The 8,315-nt window shown below is 38.0% G+C and overlaps 1 protein-coding gene across 2 annotated transcripts in view; it reads right to left on the bottom strand.

The window, feature by feature from the left end:
• Nucleotides 1-7,314, bottom strand: part of LOC110107208 — a 41,270-nt gene extending 33,956 nt beyond the window's left edge. Inside the window, exons 1-3 of one of the 2 annotated variants that reach the window (XM_028692517.1) lie at nucleotides 5,880-7,314; nucleotides 2,963-3,079; nucleotides 1,267-1,623 (exon numbers count right to left, since the gene is read on the bottom strand). In XM_028692517.1, coding sequence (XP_028548350.1) covers nucleotides 1,267-1,623; nucleotides 2,963-3,079; nucleotides 5,880-7,283 — 1,878 coding nt within the window. In that variant the 5' untranslated portion in view covers nucleotides 7,284-7,314. Of the gene's footprint in view, nucleotides 1-1,266; nucleotides 1,624-2,962; nucleotides 3,125-5,879 lie in introns of both variants that reach the window. The other variant, XM_020837401.2, reaches the window with a different exon arrangement.
• Between the last annotated feature and the right edge of the window lie 1,001 nt (nucleotides 7,315-8,315).

Raw genomic sequence — 8,315 nt, 5'->3', positions numbered from 1 at the left:
TTTTATGCTTTTTATGTATTGTTTTAATGTTTGTCTCTTGGAATTCCAAACCGGCCTTTGGAATTCCAAGATTTCTTTTTCCATGGTGGCTTCTTGAATTCCACCATGGCTTTATTTGTTTGCCTCTTGGGATCTCACGGTTGGGCTCCTTCTTCCGTGACTGTCCCTCGTTTCCCATGGCCGTGGCTCTCGGTCCGTGCGGTTCCCCTCGTCTCCCGTGGCTGTCTCCTTGGTTCCTGGTTTGGGTGTTAAACCGTGAGCTTGGGGGGGAGATTCCCATGCTTTTAATGCCTATTTTTATGTGTTAGAATTTATGTATGTATCCTTTTGTATTCCCCTTTCATACCTATAAATATGAGGGGTTATGTAATGTTTGAAAAAGTTAAGTGAATATGATTTGATTTTTGGAAAAAAATCTGTTAACCTGTGGGTTGCTTGGAAATCCTGCGGGCTCTTTCCAACCTTTCTTCTCGAGCTTCTAATCTCTTTCGTCTCTCCGCAAGTGCCACTCCACCTGTATCCTTCTTCTCTAAGTGAAGCAACTTTAGGGTGTCGTCATTTTATTTGCAAGAGTCGTTTGTATTGTTGTAAGTTTTCTTTTGTTTAGTTTAATTTGAAATGTAAGAGTTTGTTCGTTCCTTTTCTCTTCCTATTCTCAATTTTCGTCCGTAGAAGTCCATCGTGTCCTTTGCGATCAGGAGATATAGGCTCCCTATATCTTTTGCCCGCGTCAAAAACTTACTCCAATGAGCACAATGACGTCTCCAATGCCAAAGGTAGAAGGACAACACAGTATCTCCAAGATCAACAATTTAGGTCAAGAAATTAGAATCTACCTTCCCCTTAAGCAAAAAAGTTCTAGTATGCAAAGTCAAACATGTAGAAATTCACAACAATGAAATGCTTTAAATCTGACTACACGATATAGTTGGTGGTGGGATTTTTGATGTTGGTGTACGAGAAATTGAGTGGAGATAGGGGTTTGAGGCAAGTAAAAGTTCCATTAATTTCCTAGCAAAGCTAGAAAAACAAAGTTAAACCTGCCTGTGGTTTACCCTTTTTACCAGATACTTCGAAATGTGTAATACGTGCGGAATACGCATGCACGCAACGAGAAGAAGGCATGAATAAACTGATGTTTTTCACGGAATTCAAGAAACATGCAACTTTAATAAGAAAACTGTTTACTGCAGTAATTTTGAAAATAATCTACAATAAAGTACGAGTGGTATGAATAATAATTTGAATGATTAGCAGAATACGCACCACTCGAAATGGTGTTCCTGTTATACAACACCAAGGAGGTATTTCTCTTACTCTCCCACGGTTAGCATTCCTTCTAGTACCAACCCTCTTCTGAGTTGAAAATTTGCTAGCTTTTTCTACATGGTTAAATGATCTCAAAGGATTGAAGCCTCTTGCTTTATATGCCACCGGACCATGGAAGTACTGCGTGATCAACTTGTTTCCTGGTAAACCTATATTTTTCTTGTCATCTGAAGCTGCGTTAGAAGGGTTATTCTCCCCATCTTGAGCCAGACAGTTTCTTTGACGAAGCTCATTAAGCGCATGAACAATTTTCTTTCGAGGCCCAACAGCAACAACACCAATACTGATAAGATCCTAGAGTACAAAGGGATATGACATGAGTTCACGTGAAATACTCAATAAAAATTAAAACATTCGCAGCAATGCATCCATCAAATAACTGAAAGTTTCAATATCTGCTAAAGAAACACTTGGGTATTAAAATATCTAAAGAACAAATGAGATATTCAGAATTAATGTAACTACAGAGGAATTAAATTTAGGAGCCACACAATGAAATTCTGAGAGGATAATGAAACTTTGACTTTTCAAAACTATGTCAATATGTCATTATTAGAGAATCAATTTAGTTTTATGTCAAAAAAGTTCATTATGGAAGGTAATTTTATCCTGAGACAATTAATGAAAAAATATAACAAATAATAGAGAAAAAATTGTACAAATAATCATGACAATATGGTATTAAGTATAATGTAGCATTAACTAAGATTAGAAGTAATTATGAAGTGACCAACAAATTTCTAATTAAAATGGGATTTCATCATGAATCAATATTAAGACTATCTTTTTCTTCTTCTTTTTTTCGTTTACCAAAGATACATGTAAGGAATATTCAAAATAAAGTATCTTAATGTATGTCATTCGCATATAATATATTTCTAATCAGTGAGGCATCCATTAAAATAAGTAGAAAATTGGAACATAGGAAAATGATTAGAAGATAATGGGCTTAGGATTAATATAACAAATACTAAGTATATGATACCAAATTTAGCAGGTGTGATATTAAAAATTATCCATCAATACACTCGAATCTAAAATTTTATCTTCTAATTTAGCGGGTGAGTACAAAAATGTACTTCAAGTGTATAATACCATAAGAGAATATAATAAAAAACATAAAAAGTAACTTTCATAAAACTACAATTGGACCAGCTATTTAATATGGATCTAAGTTTTGATCAATGAAAAATTCTAGTAAAAAATTTAAAAATGGCATAAATGATAATATTAAGATAGATGAGTCAAAACATTATAAAAAAAAGATTGAGAAAAGCTTGTATTTAAAAGACAGAGGGAATATCATATGCTGAAAATAAGGTAGTCAAAAATATACTAGGCAGTTATAACATATACAACTAACAGTAGAAAATATCCCCAAAAGATTTAATATTAGTTTCAAAGATATTAAAAGAAGATAGGTAAACCGAATATAACAAGGACAGAAGTTATGCATAAAAATTTAAAAATAACAATTTTTACTATACCGTCCACTCAACATGAGAGAATGAGGAATGAGGATTCATAAAGACCACAAATAGTTAGGAAAACAGTACCATGATAATCCACTAAAGAATTATGAAGGAAAAACCTAGGAGTTGTACACATATAGATCAAGAAGTTACATGCAAACCTCTTCTGTCAGCCATTGCAGAGTGTCCCAGTCAACCTCCTCCCTAATGAAAGCCTCCTCATATCGGCAGAGATCCAATGCCCTTAGCCACTCAAGGACTGGGTTAGTATCAAAAACCTGATTACATGCATTAGGTTTTGTTTGACCAGGAGTAACAGATACCTGTGATGAATATATAGCTTAATTGCTAGTAAAAATCCCATGCTACAAGGAGAATTACTGCCTTAATTTTTTTGTTGATTGCAATAAGAAAGTTAGGCAATGAAAAAAAAAATGCCTTCTGTAGTAAGATAAGTTTAAAAAACCATAAATATGAATCTCTATCATGAAGGGTTAAAATTTTCATAACAATTAAACAATTAACATTTTTAAAACGATGGGAGAGAAAATATAGATGACAAATAATAGCCTACTGCATTACATAGGAGGTTTTTAAATATGGTAAACAAACATGGAAGGAAAAGTATAGTACCAAATTGAATTAAGGAGTACTAAATCTTACATGTTATAGATCAAGTAGACAAACTGAAAACATAATCTCTGACAGTCTGACCCATTTAGAAATCATCAGACACAAATGCATATTTTTAGAGAATTTTGGATTCTACTCATTTTACAAATAAGAATAGATTCCATATTGAACGTAGTGTCGCAATATGATAGTTTTGTTATTTGATTACTAGCTATAAATGGTTTGAATGTCTTTTATTCTCTCCACTTAGTTTTAGGATAATTCCTCACTGAAATAAAATGCTAAGTACTCAATCCCTAATCCATAAATCTACATGAGCCGAGATTTGCAAAAGATATAATGCAACTTAGTTTTTTTTTTTTAATCTTCTTTTATTTCTCAGTTGTGTTTTTCATCTGTTCATGACCGATCTCAAATTAACAGATGCCATGTCTTACTGATGCAGGAAGATGGAGAAAAATCTTTAACTAGTAAGCGCAGGGATTTCAATTTAAAGATTATTTTGGCGCATCCCTACAAGTTCACCCACTAAAACTCTTCCAACCTTCTCTGAAAATTATTCCCTTCAAATCACCACAACAAAACTGAATAATCACAATTGGGTCACAACAAAACTAAATAATCACATGGAAGGAAAAGTATGTAAACAAAGAGATGACGCAAAAAAATGAGAAAAGCAAGGTTGAGGACTTATAGGTCACAACTAAAATGAATATCTATGATTTTGATACCAAAGGATGCAAAATCGAAAGCAATTATTGATATGATCTTACCGGTAGTTTAGGGAAAATGGGGAACTCAGCTTAAAACGAAAAACCTCTTAACCGAAAATTCTCCTAGGTTGGAGTGGTTTACCCTTAGCTTTGGTAGGTTTTTTTAAAATAACGGTTGCAATCCGGTGATTAATGTGGCTGAAAACAACCACTACAATAGGTGGACAGCTGCTTTTTTGCAATTCAGGATGAGAAAAAGGTTGTAGACAGCCTCTGGAATGGATCTCTGGGCAGAACAGGGGAGGAATGTTGTTGTTCTTGAAGGCCTGGACTGAGCAGGACGCTATAGACAAACTAGGGAAAGAATTTTGGGGAGAATAGAGAACAGTGGGCTCATTTACGCAATTCTTCGTCGGTGAGCAGGACGCTATAGACAAACTAGGGAAAGAATTTTGGGGAGAATAGGGAACAATGAGTTGTTTTTGTTGTTTTGGGCGGCTATTTTGCTGCAGAAAATGACAGGAATGATGGTTGGCCAAACCTGGCAGCTGGTTGTTGCTGTGGACAGTAGCAAGGAAAGGGAGGAGGGAAGATTCCCAAGCAAAACAGAGGCTGAATTCTGGAGGTAAGAAGAGAGAGTGCAGTTCTTGGAAACTCCAAGGCAACACCTGATGATTGGTGGCAGAACTAGAAGGGAGATGAGGGGCTCGACTTGAGACCTGAAAGATGAGGATGGATTCTTAGAGACTCAAAGACAGTGACGGGGAGAGTTGTTGTCCAAGTTCAGCAGGGAACCAATGGAAAGAAGGAGGGGGAGGGAGGTTCGGTTCTTGGATACTCCAAGCATAACCTGCGGTTGAGGGGGATGGATGGAGGAGAAAGGGAAGTTCTTGGAGACTCCAAGAGGGGCCATAAAGGGCAACCACACTTAAGGAAACATTCAGGCAATCACACTTAAGGAAACATTCACAAATTTGATCCATCAAAATATGTCATCTTTCTTATTCACAAAAGTCTTTAAATAGGCATGTTTTTCAGATTTTACATAAAAGTCCTTCCAACTATCCAAATTCAAAAAAAGAATACAAAATTTGGCTAAAATAATTCAATGGAGTATTTATTAAATCACTCGGATGAGATTAACACTTAATGATATGGCTAGGCTATTATTGATGGGCCATTTTAGGCTCTCGTGGGCCCAAAGTTGGGTTAGCCCACTAATTTCTTCTCCACCTTCCTAACTTTGCGCGCGTGTAGGCTCTCCAATGGTAATTTAAAGAGGACTTTCATGATTGTTAGCTTGATCTGTATCAATTATCTTGTTATTGTTGTTGGATTTACTTAGAAGAGAAAGTTCTAAGAGAGAGGGAACAAGATGAAGAAAGGGGAGAGTGGATGATTAGCCAAGAAGACATAAGTTAAAGGGGATAAAAGAGAAAAAGCTAGGGTTTTTGGAGAGCATCCATATAGGGTTTTAAAATATTTGTAAACACCAATAATCGCCATAATACAAAACTAAAACCTTTTATAAATAAAGATTAAAGCATTCATGACTACAAAAAAAATAAATATTTTCTCTTTATAACATGAAAAATCATGAAATAAAATAAGCACGACATAAACAAGCATGCAATGAACATAAGCATAACATACGGTCTTTTCATACATCTGATGAAGAGAAATCAATGGGTTATGTTGGTCATGGATTAGTTCAAGTGAAGGATAATTTTACCATATTGGTGTCATTTTTATCTAGGCAATCATTTGTATGAATCTGTCGCATCTCTTCACTCAATTTTGTGATGTCAGTTTGACATAATGGACATTGGACCAATGAATTCCTTTCTGAAACAATCAACTTTGTGCCTAAATCAAATTGTTCAAAAGAGTGCATTCCACTGCCAGAATCGCCTTGCTCACCCGTCTCGCAACAGTGGTCCATCAACATATTTAACTGAGTTCCCGGTTCAAATTCCTCACAAACACCCGCTTCTTCACCACAACTTGTGATTCTATGAGGAACCAACTTTCCACTTGGATTAAGAAGTTTGGCTTCAATAGACAAACAATTATGATTTCCCTTTTGCTTGTCCGGCAGAACACTACCCGCATGACAACTTTCAAAACTCACAAATTGCATTCCTCCAACTGGACCCTTTTCCTGTACCTTTGGATCACTAAATTGTGTATTCAGCTTCAATTCCTCATAACCATGTATTCCTGAAGCATAATCTTCACATCCAGACAAGACTGACTTCTCTTTTAACTCCAAAAGCCTAGATTCAGATGAGATTCCCCCATTGACTTCTGTTGCACCGTGATCAACAAAATGGTTCAGAATCCGAAATTCCATCTTCATCCTTGACCAATCTTGTGCGAGTTTCAACTCTGTTGATGTAAGGCGAGTTTCCCCCTCTTCAGCCTCATTACAGACCTTGCATTCATGAGCAGATTCTGTCTCCCTCACAGCCACTGACTTTTCCGAATTGTAAGAACTCCTTGTATTGGTACTGAGTTCATCATTATCTACACAAACATCAGAACAATTCCAGTCAACGCTGGAAGAAGCATTGACCGCAGATTTCAAAAGGCTTGACTCAACAGACACCAGGCACTGGCTTCCTTTCCCAAATCCCACTTCTTCACATGGACAACTATCCAGAAACTCCGATACCTCTGATGCTGATATATTCGATTTCAGACCATCAATGCCATCCTCCTCAACGCATCCTACACCAAAATCCATGTCCCCTAATCCAACAGGAACAATCTTGTGGAAAAGATCCGTCCTTTTCGTGCTCACTGGAATTTTCTCCTCACCGCCTTTAGAAACCCTAGAATCCGAAGCTCGGTTATTGAGCATACTGTCATTCTCCTTCCCATTTGCAGCAGAAAGCCTCGGTCTCTTCCGAGCACGGTAGCCATTGGAGGGTTTCAAGGGCTGAAATTGACTGCTTTTGAGGGAGGAGAGCATGAGACTCTGGCTGAGCGCTACAGCCTGGCTTGGGTTTTGGAAGTCGTCATTATCGTCGTGGCCGCCATCGCAGTCCCCTTCCACCATCACAAGGGCTAGGGCTTGTAGGTCCGAATCCAAAGCCCTAGGGTTTTTTACCAGATTCAAATTCGGTGGCTTCATGGAGATGGAGCGAGAATGGGATGAAGAGAGCCGGAGAAGCTCGGACTACGAGCTCCTTAGCTCCCCGCTGATTGGATTATTTTGAAATAGATGGACGGATCTGATGCGGAGCATCCTAGCTTATATGGGATCTGGGGGAGTAACTTAACACCTTATTACTAGTATTGTTAGAATGTGGAATCTTCACTATCCTATTACTATAGTTAGTTACTTAGTACACCTCTTCAGTTTTTTAGCTTTATGCCGTTTACAGCAAAGGAGCTGTAGGTGACTTATATCCCGCAAGGGTCTCCTTGATGAAGCAGTTTTTGATATTATCTCTCAATACAGAACTTAGTTCTCTGTTTTATTTGCTTGCTTGTTTCTCTGTTTCCATCTTCTTGCAGGTATCTACATCATAATCTAGTATCAGAGCAAGGATGGCTGAGGGCAAACGGTTGGCCACCGGTGAAGATCGCAGCCTTCAAGCCTTGTGGATTGAACATGCCAACTTGGCGAGAACGACAGAAGCTCTATCTGCCGACGTCAATCGTTTTTTTGGCAAAATGCGCCGGGAACTACGGTTGATTCAAGCACGTCTGGACAGGAACCAAACCGCTCGGATGCTACCGCCGGCAACCACACCGGCAACGAGGCGTGGGTTCGTCGCAGACAGGGAACGACTGCCGAATAACTTAGCTCCAGAAGTTTCAGAATCTGAAGAAGAAGAACTGGAAATTTCTAATACCTTGGAGGTTTTCGACTCGGAAGAGGATCCAGGAATGGCGCGAAGACGATGTCCGTGGCTCAGAGAAAGAAATCACAGTGAGTTTCGCGTCAAACTTGTTATACCATTTTTTTTATGGTAAATTGCACATTGAAGATTATTTATATTGGGAAAGGGCCGTCGAAACTTTCTTCGAGTACATGGAGATTGATCCAGAAAAACAAGTGAAATATGTGGCGTGTAAGCTCAAAGGGGGTGCCAGTGCGTGGTGGCAACAAGTGATCCAATCAAGGAGACGTGAAGGGAAGGGTATTGTCCGCCATTGG

Source organism: Dendrobium catenatum, unplaced genomic scaffold (assembly GCF_001605985.2).
Source record: "Dendrobium catenatum unplaced genomic scaffold, ASM160598v2 original_scaffold_218076, whole genome shotgun sequence".
Classification (NCBI taxonomy): domain Eukaryota; kingdom Viridiplantae; phylum Streptophyta; class Magnoliopsida; order Asparagales; family Orchidaceae; genus Dendrobium; species Dendrobium catenatum.
Note: the sequence above shows the minus strand (reverse complement) of the source record. Positions and strands in the feature narration are given on the sequence as shown.